The 19,569-nt window shown below is 38.9% G+C and overlaps 1 protein-coding gene across 5 annotated transcripts in view; it reads right to left on the bottom strand.

Moving 5' to 3' along the window:
* The window catches only part of pparg (peroxisome proliferator-activated receptor gamma), a 42,771-nt gene extending 24,540 nt beyond the window's left edge, over positions 1–18,231 (bottom strand). For 2 of the 5 annotated variants that reach the window (XM_085456910.1, XM_085456912.1), the window contains exon 1: positions 17,974–18,231. Coding sequence is in view for 1 of the 5 variants with exons in the window: in XM_085456908.1 (XP_085313034.1) it covers positions 17,452–17,503 (52 nt within the window). In the remaining 4 variants the exon portion in view is untranslated. Of the gene's footprint in view, positions 1–4,260; positions 4,328–17,451; positions 17,556–17,973 lie in introns of those variants that run through there. The other 3 variants (XM_085456913.1, XM_085456908.1, XM_085456914.1) reach the window with 3 other exon arrangements.
* Between the last annotated feature and the right edge of the window lie 1,338 nt (positions 18,232–19,569).

The raw sequence follows: 19,569 nt of genomic DNA, 5'->3' as shown, positions 1-19,569 counted from the left end.
ATAATGTCGACACTGCTCTGGCTTTATGGTAAAATATGCAACTGTACAGCAAAACTAAGGAGGTTTATGTAAAAAACAAGTAACAACATGGAAGGAGCAGAAATGCTTTAACCAATAAATGGCATCATAGCACTATTACTACACACTTGTACACACTGGGGGCAGATTGCATGCCATAAAAGCACTGCAGCAATTTCCTAATGTTGTAAACCCGCTCAACATTTGGCAATAAAACCCTTTCTGATTCTGATTCATAAAAGAGAGCGACCCCAAATATATACTGGCAGATTTAAATCAGATATGTACTGCACTTTTTAATGTTATTTATTTCCAATTTTACTTTTATGGTAGAAATGACTATATGTGAATATTTAGCTCATATCCACTGCTACACTAGTGGGTATCTACTTTCTTCATGTTGCTGTGTTATTGTCAAATTATCTTACGTGCTAATACTCACTGGATTAAAGTAACACTTGACTCAATGCACAGTGGGGTCCATAGTCTAACAGTCTGTTAGATTTCTTTATTTTTGCTAGTTTATGATGGGAAGATAAAGGCCGATCCGGCGTCTTTCTAAACATCAGCAATGAAAACTGGATATATTTCCTGTGCTTGTGACAGGACTGTGCTGAAATTCTGACCTTGATTTAAACCGAAGAGACTGAAAAAACACAGAGGACAGCAGGCAATTTATAAATAATCAATAGAGGAAAAAGTTCAGTGACCTTCCAAACAACCTTTCACAATCACCACCAAATCTCAAAATAAACCTCCCTCCGCTCATCAACCTTTACTGCCTAATTTGGAAAAAAATAAGTGTAACAAAAGAATACAACAAATGATGCAACAGGACAAAGCCAAAATAGCAATACTCAGGTGGCACAGTAGCACCAGCTATAAAAATGGCTTGAAATGGCTCCAAATTACTTGGCACAACATCCCTGTGGAACAAACATCCTCCTCATCCTCCTCAACTGCATATTGTTTCCTCTCTACTTGTTTGGAATGTGGTGGCGAAAATCAATAGGGGGTCCACTTAAAATTCACATCAACTGTGACATTGTTTCACAGCGAGTGAGAGAAGGCATCTGCGTGTCCACATGCTGTAACTTCCACTGCCCTGGAAGCTGGTGACTATTAATAAACAGAGAAACCTGGATATTTTTCCATATGCTGGCCGGCTGCCAGCTGATCTCAAGCTAAAATAGCACCGGAGCAACTTGCGCTCTCGTTGGCATGAAGTCATCAGGACACAGAAAATTAGCAGGAGAGTGAGTTCTGACAAAAGGCAAGAGAGATAAAGTAGGAAGGGTGAAAGAGAGCGAGTTCCCAGACCACCAAAAGAAATCAAGCTGGACCCCTGAGACTTTGAAAAAACTCTTATCTTAGGAAATTCATGCTCTGTGCCCTATAGCTCCTCTTCTTGGAAACGCTACAGTGCAAAAGCAACCAAATTAACCTGATTTTATCAGACTGGTTTGTGGGAAAGCAACCTGTCAGAGTTTATAAAAAGTGAGGGATGACTAGTGAGGGACACACAGTATGTTTCAAAAGGTGTGTACATGTGAGCATGTGTGACAGTTGTTTCCTGCCAGTTCTCAAATTTCCACAAGTCAGAACTTGATTTCCATGTAAGAGTACAGTGTGTAGGAGTACTTTCTATTGGCTATTGCCTAACTCGCGACCTAATAACAAAGGCCCAACGGCAATCTGGCAGGCAGGTCTGGCAGGCTGCTGTACCTGAACAAGCCAGACAGTGTGTGTGGGAGCAAACACACAGTGAGACACATCAGCATTTTCTGCGAAATGAGCTCATACAAACAGGGACAAGAAGTGTCCACTTACTTTAGAGGAGAGAGAAGCTATTATTACATGAAACAGCAAGACCAAAATGTTAACTTTAAGAGTTGAGTGTCGTGTTGTTTTTTCGCAGCCTGGATGCAGCAACTTTGGAAAAAAGAGGGAAAAACAGGGGGTCAGACTGAGAGATGTGAAATCTTTCCTTCAGGGACCGAGTTGCAAAACAAATGTGATGCTTTTTAATGTTCATATTTCTTCACAGCGCCAATAATTTGGTCCAAAACAGAATGAAGAAAATGCAAGAGATCAGATTACTTCACAGAAAGCATTTAAAGCCCTGTCTATAGCTTTGAGCGCTGTTTTGACAATCAAGGGAACAAGCCTCTTACTTACCTTTTAAAGCACTACTAGCAAAGCGTAACAAAAACACTTAAAGATGCAAAATGTGCAGAAGAAGAAAAAACCCCTACAGTCAGAAAAGATCCAGCATCATAATTCTTCTTTTTGAGTGTTTAACAGCACTCCAGCAAGAGTGCTATTCAACATAAGTCAGGCAAGAGTAAAGAGCGGTTAAGAACATGAGAGACGTTAACACAGAAATCAGCCTCATATATTTAGTAAAGGGAGAACCTGCCCTGCTACATTCAAGGGAGTAACACTCTTGTCTTTGCTGTTTGAATAAAAACTATTCAACTTGTCTGAAGGCGAGGGCTGAACCACGCATATCAAACCAGGCAATCTCTCATTCAACACATGTGGCTGGAAATATATTCTGTTTCCACATGAAAGCTGAAAAAAAATTCTTGCAAAAAAAAAAAAGCAACAAGTTTTTTTTCATATATCACAGCTAAGTGAAGAAAAATAGATAAATATAGACGTGCACTACAAAGAAGAGCTGCATAGTTACTAAACAAACCTTAGTCTAACAGTCTAACAGTTTTCTAGCCGTTGCTTTTATGAGATCCTGACGATAAAGTGACATGTTGCAGAGTATTTCCCCTGTAGAAGAGAGCGTTCTTTTCCTCTTTTCTTTCTTTCTTTCTTTCTTGCACAGTAAGCTGTTTATTTTACCAGCTTTTCTGTGCACATGAATGCGTTGAAGTGCGACAGAGAGAGAAAGAAAGAGAGTTAGTGCAGAGAGTTCTGTGACTTCCTGACCTCTTCATGTAAAACAGTATGTGGTTCGCTGTCAGTGACTAAAACAAAGATATGCCCGCCTGCACGTCTGCACAGTCCCCACAAATTCTTTGAAAAGATTAGTGCGCTTTAGTTTTGCCTCGATAGTCCTGCATAAGGAAGCTGTGGGACACTGGAAAAAGCATGCATTGTAAAAAATATTGTGGTTTATTTGACTAAGCAATCTAGTTTACAATATGAGATGGTAGGAGATGTACTTAAAAAAACCCCAGCAAAGTTTAAAAGGCCGAATGCAGTTCAAATGCAAAAAAAGAAGAAAAAAATACCCAGAAAGAAAAAAATCATCATCATACGCATTAAAAAAAATTCTGGTGGTGTGAAGCCACAGTGGACAGAATTACCTGAAAAGGGCCTCCCCCTCTGCACCTGAACGATCAAACAGGAGAGTGATGGAAAACCATGTGCACCCAAGGTGTCAGGCAGAGGTTTGGACTGCCCTGTCAGTAGAATCGAGAGTCTCCTCTTGTCTGAAAACCCACATACTTGGTTGGTACTGAATTTACTCACCAGAAATCTTCAAAGTTTGACACAGTGGGAGGTTAGAAACCACAAGTTTTGTCTGGTTGGCACAGCTCTGAGTAAAACAGCATCCAGACAACCTTTCTCTGATTTCAATTTGATTTTTGTCTCTCTCTCTTTTTTTTGTTTCAACTTCAAAAGCTAGGAAAATTGAGCACTGATAACACTAAGTCAACCTGAGGTCAGATCAGGAGAGAGGCAAAATTAACATAAGTACGAATAAATCAAAGAAAATGCACCTCCCTCTTTAAAAGAGACAAAAACAAAACAAAACCGAGGCTGTTCTCTAATCCTAAAATGTCCTGCTAATCATAATTTTAATTTGTTCTATTGAAAGGAGTCTCGCATTAGCAGCAGAAATACACCCCCCCACACACATTTTTTAAAAAAAAATCTGAATTGGTGCTCTTACTACACACACAGTGATGCTACCAAATATCGCAATAATCTTGCTTACACACCAAAACATGTCCATAAAGTGATAAACGGTCTGTCAAGGCAAATCAAATAAAACTGGCTGACCTCTAGTATCGCACTGATCAGTGCTGCTGTCTGCTCGCACATAACTGACTGGATGCCACGATTACATGTACGATTTAACTGCAGCTTCCTGATCATGATTGGTCTTTGTACTTGTTGGTTTATTAAGGCTATCCAAAGCAGCTAATGTTCAGACAAGATAATGAACCGAATGACAGCAACACACACGCGCGCGCACGGGGTACAGCACGGTCCACTCACCCTGCTTCTCCTGTTTTGGTTCAGAGTCTTCAGTGTCCGCTAAATGACCAAGAAGTGACAGTGACAGTGGCAGTGACAGGAGCAGAGACTACTGTGAGTGAGCGTGTGTGTGTGTGTGTGTGTGTGTGTGGTCATGTTTTTCCTCAGGAAGTGATGACCAATAGAAAGGGAACTACACACACATTTTCTCCTTCTGACAGAGTCTGGGCTCAGCAAAAGTTCAGACAGCAAACTATCATGTGGTCTGTGTGTGTGTCTGTGTGTGTGGTTTTATTGTCAGTTTTATATGTGTCATTCATTTTTATATATTTTTATGTGCGCATGTCGCTGCTGTATTAAATAGACAGTGCATATTTGTGTATGTGTGGCCATGTGCTTCAAGTTGTTTTCTTGTATACAGTTTTTCTTCTAGTTTCATGTGTCTAAGTGTGTGTATGTGTGTGTGTGTGTGTGTGTGTGTGTGAGGTGGTAGACATCAGATGCAGATGATTTCCTGTTGCTACACACTGACAGGCAAGCTCATCATGCCTCTTTGGTTGCACTTCTCTCCCTCCGCTCAGTCACTCAGTGTCGATGTGACCATGGTGACGCACTCGCTCCTCATGCAATTTCTAACCCAAGAACATTAACATGAAAATAATAGTTCCCTGATTTGATTTCTTACAAGAAAAGCACCGCTGTTTAACCTCATGAGCTGGGATCAGATGCTCACTATCTCTTTTGTTGTTGAGATTTAATCTAAACAGATTTCAACAATGTAGCAAACTCCTCAATACAACAGATGTCCTGTATAGTTAAGTCTCTGTATGCACAAATACATGGCACTGATAGATTATTCCAGCTCTTTACAGCACACTGTTTTTCTTGTGTGACTCCAAGTTGGTTTATAGACAGATTCTGTTTGATTTCAGTTTATCTGTTGTCTGTTTCAATTATATATTAAAGAAAGAACTGAAATTTTCATCTCTCATTATGAGAAATTCGACCAAATTCACGTTCCAAAGCCAAGTAATAGAGAAGTGGTTTCTTCTTTCAGCTTCCATCTGCAATTGTACATCATGTGACTCCACAAGAATGCACAAATCGCAACTTAACCTAGAAAAATTATGTCCAAAAAGGCATTTAGCATATCAAAAAAGAGACAAGTGATTGACATACTAAAAAAAATCCAGAGACAGAGTCTCTGTTTGCATATTAACATCAAACAGTCATTGACAGCCTGTCATTTTGGCCCTAAGGGTCAAGTCTGGAGAGGTAGGAGGAGAGTGGTTTAGTTTGAAACTTTCACAGTGAGTGTGCGCAGAGGAAACAACCGGTCCTTCCAACAATATAGTGAATGACCCAAATATTTTCTAAGAACTAAAGTCTTCAGTTCTTATAAAGATTAAAAAACAAAATAAAGCAAAAATACTTTAAAAAAATGTAGAAATGGTTAGATAAGAGTGAATTTTACAAACACTGGGCAGATTTAAAATGCAGCATTTGTGCTTGTAAATATCATTTTTCATGTAAAATAACTTATTTTTTGAGGCCATTCACGTCTTAATCTAACAACTCATACACTACAAGGTGGCTGCCCACACATTCGCCGATATACCACCGGGATTAACAATTCGAACGAGACAGAGAACTGTAGTTTTGACGGTACAAACCTCAGGTACAACTTGAAACTGTCTCTGAGAAACCTCAGGTGTGTGGGGGGAAATTGTCGAAAATGACTCACTGACCATATCATACAACTGTTTTTCCATTTATCAAGAGACTAGGTTTTGTGTCTTTGTACATCATGGTATACGTGTTTCTGTATATATCATACGTGCTGATACTCATATAAGTTGGTTTAACCAATATTAAACAGAGATTTCTTTGTATATATGAAATCAATCATTAGAAAATGATGCTATTCATTGTGAATTTAATGTGAGACTTGTCTTTGTAGCCAAGGTGTTGAGATGTACTAGCTTAAAATAGTTTATGATTCGGCTTGCATTATAGCAAATGCCAGGGTGCAACGATGGCACTGATTTGACCTAAAAAAAAACACCCAAGAACTGCAGTAGGAAATTATCTTCTTTACCTACACATTAGAACACAATGTGGCAGATTTGTCAGAACAACTGTCCCGCTGGGGCACAATATGCAAATTACCTACTTCATATCTGCATATGCGAAAGTGAAAGTGGCATAATACTTAATTTCTGTGTTCATTCTGAGTGTTTACACTGAAAAATGCATAATTAATGCATAATTGTTCTTACGTTCTTGCTGCCAGCTCTCTAAACATTTTGGAGCTGCATTATGTAACTAGCACAAATGTGGCATTAGCTCAGTGAGGGCGGGGTAGTACATGCTTGAACACTAGCTATAAACTATGAACACATGTGCGAAAACCACACATGAGAATGACTGGTCAATACGTGGATTAGTGTCATAGCTGGTTACGACATGAACCTAAATGACCAGTTTGGTATTTCAGAGGATGTGATTTTTGACTGAGATGATCAAACAAGAGCTAGAACTCGCAGACAGTTAGCTTAAGTTAGCATGAAAACAGGAAATGGAGAAGCATCAAGGATGTCTATGTCTAAAAATAAAAACACCTACCAGTACCGCTAAAGCTTACTAAATGAAATGTGTCACTACTTGGAGAAATGTAAATCATAAGCTGTAACAACAACAAATAGACTGTTTTACCAAAAATGTTAAACTACTCTTTTAATTCTTAGCTGCAGACTGATAAGATTAGGTGAAAAAATTATTTATTCCAGTGAGATAATACAGCAGTCCCTCGTTAATCGCGGGAGTTACGTTCTAAAAATAACCTGCAATAGGCAAAATCCACAAAGTCAGCTTTATTTTTTTACAATTATTATAGATGTTTTTAGGTTGTAAAACCCCTCACTACACACTTTATACACTTTTCTCAGACAGGCATGAACATTTTTACATCTTTCTCTCTTGTTTAAACACTCTCAAAGTTCAAACCTTCGTAGAAAAATAACTCCAGTATTATAGAATGAAACCAACTTCAGAGACACTGCTAGTGATCGATGATTTATGTAAATTTGACAAGCTGAATGCATTCTGTACTGGACAGGAGACACGGGACAGAGGAGCTTGATTGACAATGGTCTACAGCCGATCGGGATGCAGAACACAATGCGCTCTATCAAAAAAAAAAAAAAAAAAAGCATGCAAAATTGCACTAAAAAAAATCCATAAAACGGCGAGGCCGCGAAAGGTGAACTGCGAGATTGCAAGGGACCACTGTACTAGTTTACTTCTTTCTCCCCATTCTTAGGCAGTTTGGTTTTTAACGATAATATATCTCACTTGTGCAACAGCAGTCATACAACATCGCCCTGCCAACACCAGATGCATTTGGTTTTGCTCATAGTATCCCTTCCGCTGATCAGTCATCATATCAGCTATCCTTAAAATATTATTCTATTTATTATCCACTCAACAATCATAATGAGTAACCACATTTTGCTTGGCCTGGGTCCCAGTAAAAATATATTTATTTTTATATACCAAATATTTTTGCTCATATGACTCTATAACGTTGAAAAGGTCGCTGTCATTCTGTGCAATGGCTTGGCAGAATCACCCATGCACACACATCTGTACACACAGCGATGTTCAAAATATGTTTTCATTGTGTCAAATGACAGTGCGGCTCCTATAGCACTGGACGCTCTTGATCGTATTAAACATAGTGAGATGTGCAAGGACGCATACACAATATGCTGCGTTTGTTTGTTGCTTATATGTTGCAAGACAAATAAGAAATGGGAAACGATGTACAAAGGGATCAGCAGATGTTTCGAAACCTTAGTCCTGGCTGACTGCTCTTCCTAGACATCGCCTTGGTTGAAAAAAATTGTTGCAAAAGTTGTGCGATGTCTGCAGTGTTTCCTTTCCATGTGCTCAAGATCTTTCTAAAACATCTCCTGGATGCCCTTCTCGGATTTTCTTGCAAGGGTAAGTGTGCATGCAAGAACTGTTTTACATTTGACTTTTGACAGTTAGAGTACAACGAAACAAACAAACAAACAAAATTCTCGCTTGCTGAAAGAGCGAGAACTGTTTGAGTGAGAAGAGGGCAACCTAAACTCAAGAACTCTGTCTCTGAAGACCATATTCTATCTTACTGATCTACTCAACGTATTAAATAAAGCACACTACTGAGTTATATTGCTGGCATTTGGAGGCAGAGAGCTAAACACAGATGCATACGTTCATCATACAACATATAAGACAGAAGAATTTACATGTCAGAAATACATTTTTGCAAGCTCATTTTTTAAGGGGTGGGGGGCAATCTGGTAATACTAGTTTTTTATGAGCAGGAAATGTTTTGGATTTCATAATCAAATAAGCTGTCAATCAGATACTGTTGTATTATAAAAATGAAACAAAGGAACATTCATTTGCCTTCTTTATCACAATACATATCAAGCCACTGGTGGCGACACAGTGGTGCAGTGGTTAGCACCGACATGCCACAGCAAGAAGGTTCTTGGTTCTAATCTCCTGGGTGGCTTAGGCCTTACTGTCTGTAGTCTGCATGTCCTCCCTGTCCCTGCATGGATTTCCCCTCAAGATACAGCTCTTCTCTCTGTGTGAGCCCTCCAGCAGACTAGCAACCTGTCCAGAGTATATGTCTGTGAAGGTTCTCAGTCATCCAGGTCATCATAGTCAAAGGAGCTTGTAAAGAAAAGCGTCTGGACTTCTTTAAGTTGCTTCTTAAAGAAGAAGCTTCAGAACTGAACTGAAGAACTGAAGAAGCTTCTCGGATGAGAGGTGAAAGGTCTTCAAGCAACTTAAAGAAGTCCAGACGCTTTTCTTTACAAGCTCCTTTGACTATCCAGAGTATACCCTCCCACTATTAGCTGCCACAGGCTCTGTGACACCAAGTTGGATGGATGACTGATATTTATGTAAATGGACACAAAATCAACATCTGTCCATGTATGCATCTCCAGGTCAGCTTTCTTGAGATAACAACGTTTCATCTGCTGTGTTTGCTGGTTAGAAGGCTATACATAAGCACATGGGAAAAGCCAAACAAAGAGCGATAGAGCACCTGCCTTGTTTTTTTTTAGCTGTAATGCTTTTTATGTATGCATCTGCTTCCATACATGCTTCTGTTTTTAGAATCATGAGTTTTCACAATAATTTGAGGACATGAACTCTCACCCAGTTCCTTTAAATAGCTATGAGTTAATGGTTGATGAGTCCCTTGAGCCTCAAGATCTTCCTCAGTGGTTAAGGGGAAGGAGTGGTTGCATGTTGTCATGGTCACAAACACACAGATTTTTACACATCCACTCGTAAATACTACCTGTGTGAGCAATGGTGTCACATGTACAAGACATGTATGTAAGGACATGTGTGCACAGCATAAATGGAGCACGGCCCGGGGCACTCCTTTCCTTTATGAGAAGAGAACAAAGTCAGACTTTATCTATCTTTGTTGCACAGTCCAGACACATGTTTCAGACATCTAGCACTGAAAACATGAAACAGGTTAAAAAAAACAAAAAAAAAACAAAAGGATGGAGCAAGAATAAAAACAATGAGGATAATATGACAAACAAGGACAGTGAGATCACTGCTTCATGCTGTGACACATGTGCCTATATGGTGATCACGTACGTTAATCATCACTCTATATGCTTATGATCCCAGCTGTGAAAGTCATGTGAGAATACGCACAAGCAATGATTTATTGCTAAACTTGTGTGTTGATAAACACAGGGAGTGAGAAGGAGGGTGATATGGTAGGAAAGGGGAGAGGTGCAATGTGGGAAGGGTCATGCCCTGTTCCTCGAAGCGGAGAGGAAAAGACGGGAGTGTGCTCCCGTCAGCTGCACTTAACTGGACAATAACAAAGCGACACATGACGTGAATCTCATTCAAAAGACGCACTGTAAATATGAGTGCCAGGAAAGGTGTATGCAGAAAGAAACATCACAAAATTTCTGTGAGGGGTAAAGGACGTATAAGAAGAAGGTCAGAGTTGGCTCAGGAGGCGTGTGCTCTCTACCACACGCTGGACTGGTGGCGAAGATAAATGTATACTCATGAACGGGAGTGTAAGACTGGATGAAACACTGTCCAGTCCTTGGCATGCTGTTATGTTTTTGGCAGCTTAATGTTTTAATGCTACTTGAAAGCATTTCACCATGAACGCTAAGCAGCCAAACACATGTAAGTGCAAATAACAAGTGGACATTTACATTCAAACATTGAATATCTAAAAATCACTGACATAAAGCTTCAGACTTGAGTCAACTGTAAAAAATAATGGTTGTTTATCATTTTTCTAAAAACAGTTTAAACTATTAGCCAGATCTGGCAGTGATGACTTCACTGGTAACTTGTGCCTGGTGTACCCCTCCTCTGTCCCTGTGAAAGCTGAGATAGACTCCAGTTTGATGAGACCTTACCCAACACTAAAGATATTCACAGAGATTAATGACAAAATTGGTTGATAAGCATGACAAATAAATTCAGATGGAAACTTTTTCACCCCTTCTTGGAGAGGTGAAAAAAAAAATTCCATAAAGACGCAAGCTACTGGCAGTTGTTGTTCCTGTTTTATTTATTTATTTTTAGGTTATTTGGCATTCGGTTATGATTAGCCAATTTTAAATTGAGGAGGTGGATTGCAGAAATCAGCCAGATCATTCAGAGAAGAATCTGAACTGGATATGGCATTAAGCAATGCCATATCCAGTAAACCCAAGAAGCACCCGATGCACATCAAGTATGAGTCAGTTTTCAAGTTCCCAATAGAGACCAGATTTTGACCTGATGAGATGCTTTTTGCTCCCACATCTTTTTAAAAGGGAAATTAGGACAGAGGTTACTAGATATCCCTACAGTCTGTTGAATAATTTCTGTGTTAAAGTGCATTGGCAAGAAAATCCTTCTTGCGTGTGTATGGCAGTATATGTGTGTAACTGTGCGACTGGACGTGGGTGTTTTGTGTCTTTGGGACTGATTGTGCCAGACTCCCATGAGGCCTCAGAAGCTCCAGGTTCAGTTTGTTCCAGTTGTTTTCAAGTCATTAATTTAACTTTTTTTTGTCTGACAGGATGCAGAGGTAAATCTGAGGATGGGTCCTTTCCCTGGGTAGTTCCAGGTCATCAGCTATAAGAAAGCTAAATTAGGAAGGAGAATCCTGATGGGGTATATCTACATGCAAACGATACTCTTGTAACACAGTATAATTTATTACTCTACTAAAGTCAGTATCGATTTGCTGTGTTCATAATTTCTGCAAGTTGTTTTAACATTTTCATAGTAATGTTCTTATCTAACGGTTTACAATGCAGTCGCTGGCTAAGGCTCTAACTGCTGTAAAATGTTCATGTATTTTGCGTGAATTATTAGAATTAATAATGAGAACTTACACAGTGGACCATATTATGAATCTGGATTGACTGGAAACCAAATCCCCCTCCAACCTCAGCCTCATGTTGCATTTTTTTTCTCCGACAATGACTATTTTTGGCTCAAGATGCAGGATTAGTGTCTCAACAATGTTGGCTAAATGCAATGTAAGTCTGAGATATGTACTGACTGTTCTGGCTCAGTAGGTTAGAACATGGTGTTAGTAATGTCAGAGTTTCACGCAGGTCATCTGTTGTCTTGTACTCACCACTAAAACACCTAGAAAGGCTAGTCAACAGATTACCAGGTTAATGTCCACAACTATTTTTGCACCATAATGGGAAGAGCTCCTAATGTTACAGCACCAGTTTTTTTCTTCAATAATACCCTTTTTGTTGGACTGGTAAAGGAGGATTCTGTCATGGTCCTGGGTCTTGGACACAGTTTTTGAGTTTGTTATCATCTTGTTTTTCATTCTTTGGAATTTAAGAGATCTTTTAGTTTTAGTTCTGTATTAGTTAGTCTTGAGTTTTGTATTCTCAAGTTCATCTGAGTTTGTTTTTTTCAAGTTGAAAAACTTGTTTTATTATGTTACTCGTATTTCATGCCTACTCTGTTCCTGGTCTCATCTCTGTCTCTGTGTTCTATCTGGTTTCCCTGTCCTTTCATGTTAATTCATCTGTGGACGAGTTCCTGTGTCAAGTCTCAGTCTCAGTTTGTGTTGTTTCCTGTTTTATTTTCATAGTCTCCTTACTGATGTAGAGTTTAGTTTTGCTTACCCTGTCTCATCAGTCAGATTCTTTTCAGCTGTGTTTCCCCGTGTGTCTTCTCTGCTTTAGCTTCTCCCTGTGTATATCTTGTATTCGTCCCCCTTGGTGTGTGCGTTTCCATAACCCTATCAGTCCATCCATTTATCCCCCACTCTGTACAGTAATTCCAGGCAAGGAAATCCAAAAAATCTGAATCAACTTTTTGGGGTGAACATTCAAAGTATCATGCAGCCAACAGATTAGCTAAACAGTGTCATTTGAAACCAATAAACAGATTAAATATGAACATACCATTAATAATGCATTACTCCATCCAAGTATAGACAGTCTAAAAGATGGCTGTAGCTTTTGGGGTCTGAAAAGTGAAGCCAATGCGTACATGCCTTTAACTTGCACTCAACGATGGCCATCGGGGGGAAACTTGTAATTGAAGCCTATGGGAAAACAACTGGAAGCATTTAGCTTACAGACTCAAGAACTCATTTTATTTAATATAAATATTAAATAAAAAAATCATTGAAAATAAAATTGACCGTGCTGTATTTCAGAAATGAGGAATATATGCGGAACGCTCATTGTCTAATGACCGCCATTAGAGAAAAGGCATGCAGTTTCACAGTCAGAACCAGCTCTCATTGCATCCGGTTTCAAAATACCAAGATGGCAGCAGTGAAAATGCTTATCTCGAAGCCTCAAATAGGGACTTCAAAAATAAACACGTGACGTCACGGCAGTTCCATCCAGTATGAGTTTGATCAAAGCTGAACCAGGAAGTTTCTCCAAACTTTAGGAAGTCCGGGTAAAATTGTACTTGGGTATCTTTTCGCTAAAAATTACTTTTGTTAAAAGGCTCTACGAATATTGCAACGCAATAGTTTACTGGTTGGCTACCTCCATGATGTATGTCAGAAAAAAACCACTGTGTTCCAGACATACCGTCTCTTCATTTTCAAGCATGTGAAAGTTGATAACAGATTAACAGATGATTGAGCAGGGGTAATCTTAACGATCAATAAATCGTTTCTCAATATTCAGGGTAAAATGAATTTTTTCAGAGAACTCAAAATTAATAACAATCAGTAGATTAATCCATTACAATAACAATAGTAAACAATAGTAAAGATATATGACAGTAAAGGTTGGATAGGTCGACAGATCTCTAATAAAATTAGGGCCTTTATTAGGGCTTTAATACGAGCCCCAGGAAAACGTGATTTCTCATGTTCACAGTCTAAAATTGAGACAGCAATTTTAAGCGGGCATCAGAAGAGAAATACCTGAAAGGCATCATGTTTACACTTGGCAACTAAAACATGTTCCCTTCCCACACAAACACAGATGTATTTAGGACAGCATGTAAAGAAATGAGAAACACGAGTCACTTCTCAGGTAGCAGGTGTTGTTGTGATTTAGGAATCATTGTGAGAGTGATAATGCGAACAGGTGCTGTGGTTGCAAAACATTTATTTTGCCGAAGGTTCTGTCGACTCAATTTGCATTGTTTAAAAAACCCACATCTAACACATTCGGCATGCTAAACGTCAGACTCAATCTTCTGATTCAGTCTAAGAAATGGTGAAATGTTAACCAGAGGGAAGTTTTGACATTTCCCAAATATACAGTTGATGTTGATCAGCTCTAAATATACAATAATGTAAAAATATGACCCCGCAAAAATGGGCTAAAAATCAAGTAACTCATAATGCTTATCAATACAAATAAAATCAGTATAGAAATCAACAAAGGCACAAATTTTACAGCAAAGAGGAGGGGACACTGGTTTGAAGAAAGGGAGACCAGACATATAAGTTTAACTAGTAAAGCAGAATTTTTCATTCGTAAATAACCTGCTTGTAGAGCAGGGCGATATGGCCAAAAATATTTATCACGATATATATTTGAAAATTTGCGATAACGATATAACTGACGATATAATTGATGCGAGACAAAATACAACTCCACAACATTACTAGCGCAAAAAGACAACCTTCCATTTATTTTCACTTAAACAAGAAGCTGGTTTTTATGTACATTAAAGCTTTATAAAAATGTAACAGTGCAAATGCAAATTCCTTGCTGAAAGTTTAACCAAAAGGCATTTCCAGTAGAAATGGGCTGACATATTCTGAGCATAACCATGTATAATATCCACTGAAGTTAAAAAGAGGTGCTTTGCAACATTAAACTGTAGTGTGCAGTACGTATTTTTCGGACCATAAGGTGCACGGGATTATAAGGCACATTAAGCGAAACAAAGCAGTCAGATAAATCAAACTTTATTAAACTCATTCTTCTTGCTTCCTCCACTTCTGTACCATTGATTCATTAATGTTGAATTCTCTGGCAGCTGCTCTATTCCCATGTTGTTGCAGTACATTAATGACTAACCTTGTATTGTGGATGGATTATCTCAGTTGTTCTCCTGACTGAAGTTTGGTCCGTTTACAACATCCTGCCATTCGATTGCATTTGTCTCTAACCATGAAGAACCTTCACGTTAACTTTTATAAGTGGAAAAGTGTTAGTGTTCGTCCTCCAGCTTCACTGTTTATGTTATGCTAACATAGCTGTGTCGCTAGCGATCACGTAGCACATCATTATATAACAGCTAGCCCAACTTCAGTAACCCTACAAACGTCACTGCTGTTTAGTTTCCTGTCTTCATTTATGTTGGAAGTGATAGCAGAGCTGTACGTTTGAATTTTTTCATAAATCTCTCTTTACTCATATTCTATTGCGATATTTCATTTTCCTATCGTTGCCTAACATTATACCGGTATTACCGTGAACGGTATAATATGGCCCAGCCCTACCTGCTTGTGCCCCATATTTCGGTTGTCAGTAGAATTCTGCAGCCGAAATGTTGCTTTAAACTTACAGTAAATGGTGAAATGATTGGCCTTGAAGTTAATAATTACACCCAATTGAAAAAACAAATACATGACCTTAAGGCTAAACTGCGTCAAATACGCATGTCATCAGATAAAAGGAAATCAAACACGCACTTTTGAAAAACACAGTCAGAATAAGTTAATCTGATATATAGTAAACAAACCAAAGTGTTGGTGGTGTAGAAACAAAAGTGGTTAATTATCTGTGGGCTGTATAGGAACGTGGCATTCTCTTTTATCTGGATTTTATGCAGACACAAATGCGCACACTGTCTTCCTTCCTTTCATGCAGTGATTATGCTTGGCTCTTAGCGAGGTTTTGTAACATTTTAAAACCGCTGGATAGTGGAGCGGCAACTCTCTCATCATAGATTTCAAATTAACACAGATTTTCAAGAACTAAGGCAATTCTCTGTGCGGAGGTGTTTTTAAGAGGCTGAACTTTGTCTCTGTGGCTTTGTGCAGAAGTATATCATCTACGTAAGTCAAACAAGACTTTCAGCACGTGTGATGGACAACAAAAACATAGCATGGTATCTTGAGGCACTCCTTTCATTTATGGCAACTAAGCAAAGTCCAAATCTATCACAGTCATTCTCTCACACGCACCAACACACACACACACACACACACACACACACACACACACACACACACACACGCCTCACTTCAGCAGTTATATAACCCGACAGGCAATAATGCACTGATTGATGATGTATCAACACACTCAATTGGTTAGTGTCAGATTTTAAGCAGCCTATGCAGAGATTACAGGCTAATTTCACCAAAGATATGAGATATTTCTCTAACTGATTAAAGTTCCCGGAGATTTTAGACACAAATATTTGAATCTGTTTGCGTATCAGACACAGCGAAACAAAAGATTCAAAAAGCTAACAAAAAGTCTTTGTCAAACAGAGTATTACCAAACTTACATGACAGCAATGCAAATGACTTCAACAAAATGTTGTAAACCCAGTAAAACGATATTACAGCATGAATCTAGGAGTTAATCAGAAAAAAATAATCTTTTTATAACTTGTCATATTTTAAGTTCTCTTATTTTAAAATAGCCGTATTACATCAAGGGTCACGTTGCATGGACGTTTAATCTGTGAGCTCATTCTGCTAAATGTCTAATAATTCACAGGATCAGTTTGAGTACGAATGCTGCTGTTACTTGAGATCACCTTTAAAAATGTACTACTGCTACTTTTAAATAAAATCACTCCTCTTTTTTTGTCGACACTGTTTCTCTGACTTTCTGACTTAATGGTTAAAAATATATTGCTGCTGATTTTACACTATCTTTATCTTTGCTGAATATTATGATAAAACATGACTGCTTCAGCTCATTTACTACCACTGACATGTACTTACTCACTTGGGGAGCTGTTTTTACACTTGCCTTAGATTGATTCCCAGTCTTTGGTTTTTGAGGGTCAACGTACCGTGACAATAAAGCTGCTGTGATTTTAAATATAACATATAATAGTCTCAGAGGAAAGTAAACAGACCAAACACATGAAATGTCTTGTGTATGTAAATAGCAAACTAAGTTTTCAACCAAAAGTTGTGATTTGCAAGATATAATGGATAAAATGGTGATTGTTGCTGTTCTAAAATGTCTCTGAACATTTTTCCAGCAACTCCACGGTGTTATGAGACGACTGACATGAAGATCGTACAAAGCGATGAGGAAAACAGTTGAACTTATTGTGACACTCTTACGCTTTACAAGGGGCTCTTACAAGCTTTCTCACCGTGTGTCATTACTGAGTCTTAAAAGAATACCATAAAGACATCACCTATCACACAGCCGTGCAGCAAGCCTCAAAGAGAAACGAGTGTTTAACTCTGAGCTCCAGTCAACAATATTGCTGAGTCACCACCATTATTTTCCTGTCAATTCCAAGAACACAAAACTGCCTGAAGCGTGTGTGACATATCCACAAATTCCACGTATGACACAAAAAGTATAGACTTCACAGAAGTACACATCCAAGAATGTATTGTATAGGCCCTGTAAAAAGCCTACTTTACTCAGATAAATGCTTATGGAGGTATTCAACAAAGTTTTTCAGCACAACATACACAGAAACAAACAAAGCATTCCTCGCACTCACCAGAGAGGCTGTGGTCAGTTTGATGGGTAAAATCTCTGCCTGGTGTTTGCATGTCAAGCTCACACTCACACTATGGCCTTCAGGCACACTATGGCCCAACACCTGACTTTGTGTCAGTTGTCAGTCCTGTGGCCGCCCCCCGCCCCCCGTCATTGCCACCCCCAAACTGTGTGCCACAGCCATCCTGTCACACTGTAGGCTACCTGTGCGTGTCGACCTTAACATTTACATCGGGGACAATACGCACAAATAAAACCTGATTTAGACACAGCTGGATAAATCAACAAGTGTTCAGCTGGGATCTACCTGTTTAAACTACTTTTTAATCAAATCACCCTTTTTTGGCTCACGTGCACGAATATTTAATATCAGATTAGACTGCAACAGTGTAATATTAACCCAGTCTTCATTAATTTAAATAACTTTCTCCCCCCTACGGGTGCTTTCCCGTATTTTCTCACCCAGCCCAGCAACCGCAACACTCAGCGCGGCAGACTCTGTGCCGACCGGAAGGTGACTGACCTGATCGGTGTGTTGAGGCGCAGAGGAGACAGCGCACACTCTCTGTTTCTGAAGCTGGATGGTTTGTCTTTTATTTTCGGTGGTGTTAAATTTCTTTCAAAACTCGAAAAAAAACCCCCAAACAAACAACGGAAAAAAACCCCAAACAAACCGTGGCGTCCGCAACGTGCGCACGGGAGCGCGGCGTCAAAGAGGTCCGGTGTGTTTGCTGTGCGGTTTTCTGCTCAAACAGCAGCAGCAGCAGCTGTGGTCGTGTCTGCCTGCCTCTCGCTCTCTCTCCTCCCTCTCAACACAACCGATCGGGATCTTGAGGACACAGGCAGAGGCATCAAATTACCCATTATAGTGGATTTTCTCAGTTGTTTGCCCCATATGGGAGAAACAGGTAATGTAAAATTCAGACCTAAAAGTGTTGTTTCTTAGGTGTTTAGCCATGTGGAACAAATAACTTAAAGGAATAGTTCCACCTTTTCAGCAAAGCACATATTCACTTTCTTGCCTAACTTACAGGTAGCTAAGATAGTTTGATATAATTTTGACTATAGGAAAGAGCTCAGTGGGTTACCTTAGACCAAAGACTGCTAAAAGAAAAGAAAAAAAAAATCACATTTTGGTATGGTTAAAAACTAATGAAATACACTTACCACTTGTGAGAAGCTCCTCTAAGATGCACCAATAGTAAACTGCATTCGTATATCGTTTACCTGCTATGTGTCACGCTAGTTTTTTTTTCCGGGAACTGTGTATGGAACAAGTGAGTTTCTTTAAAGTATTGTTCCCCTCCAAGAACTAGTTCGGCTTTTTGATACTGGTTTTGCAGATTAAGCAAGTAAGGCTACATTTTATTTGGTAAGGTTTTTTTTTTAAAGTTTTAAAAAAATAATAAAATTTATTTTTATTTTTAGTAAGACAACCAGTTGAACATGGCAAGAAAAATTCATTTCAGGTTAATGTAATTTATATATCGTGATTCACTAGAATCGTTATAAAAAATACTCCATTACTCAATTACACGTACTTAAACTTTGACAGTTTCCATTATGGAGGCACACACTGAGAAGTCATAGCTTGGATTAACTCTCTTGTTTGATATTTTTGGATCACTAATACTGATGCATTCACGTGTAAGCACGGGTTTGTTGATGTAGTTTCTTAAGGTGGGGCTCGTTTTAGTTCCAGTACTGGTCGGTAGCTTAATCGAAAACAGTGCAACGTGTTTTCTAAGCTGACGTCTTGTATACATCAAATCTGAAAGCTAACTTGTAACTACTTCATTAGTAGCAGCTGTACTAAACTGTTAACCATCTAATTTAAATTTCGATATTAAGTTCATCCCCCAATAATAGTGAATTGTTCCTTTGATACTCAGTCACTTGACAGTAAGTGGTTGCTTGTTTTGTTGCTGTCTGTCGGGCTCCCCCCCTCTTAGTCACTTAGTTTACCAGTGATGACTATTGAGCTGATTACAGTCATATTTCTGACATCACAGTCTTTGGTCTCAGAAGACGGGACTGAATTCAACTGCTGAAAGACAACAGGGTGATCATTTGACTGTGCAATTAAGTCATCTAGTTCACTAGGAAATCCTGCGAGTGT

The sequence above is a fragment of the Copadichromis virginalis genome, linkage group LG5 (assembly GCF_057382275.1).
Source record: "Copadichromis virginalis isolate Kocher_CV1m ecotype Utaka linkage group LG5, C_Virginalis_male_GT1.1, whole genome shotgun sequence".
In the NCBI taxonomy this organism is placed as follows: domain Eukaryota; kingdom Metazoa; phylum Chordata; class Actinopteri; order Cichliformes; family Cichlidae; genus Copadichromis; species Copadichromis virginalis.
The sequence above is the reverse complement of the archived record's forward strand: the minus strand, read 5'-3'. Positions and strand labels throughout refer to the sequence as shown.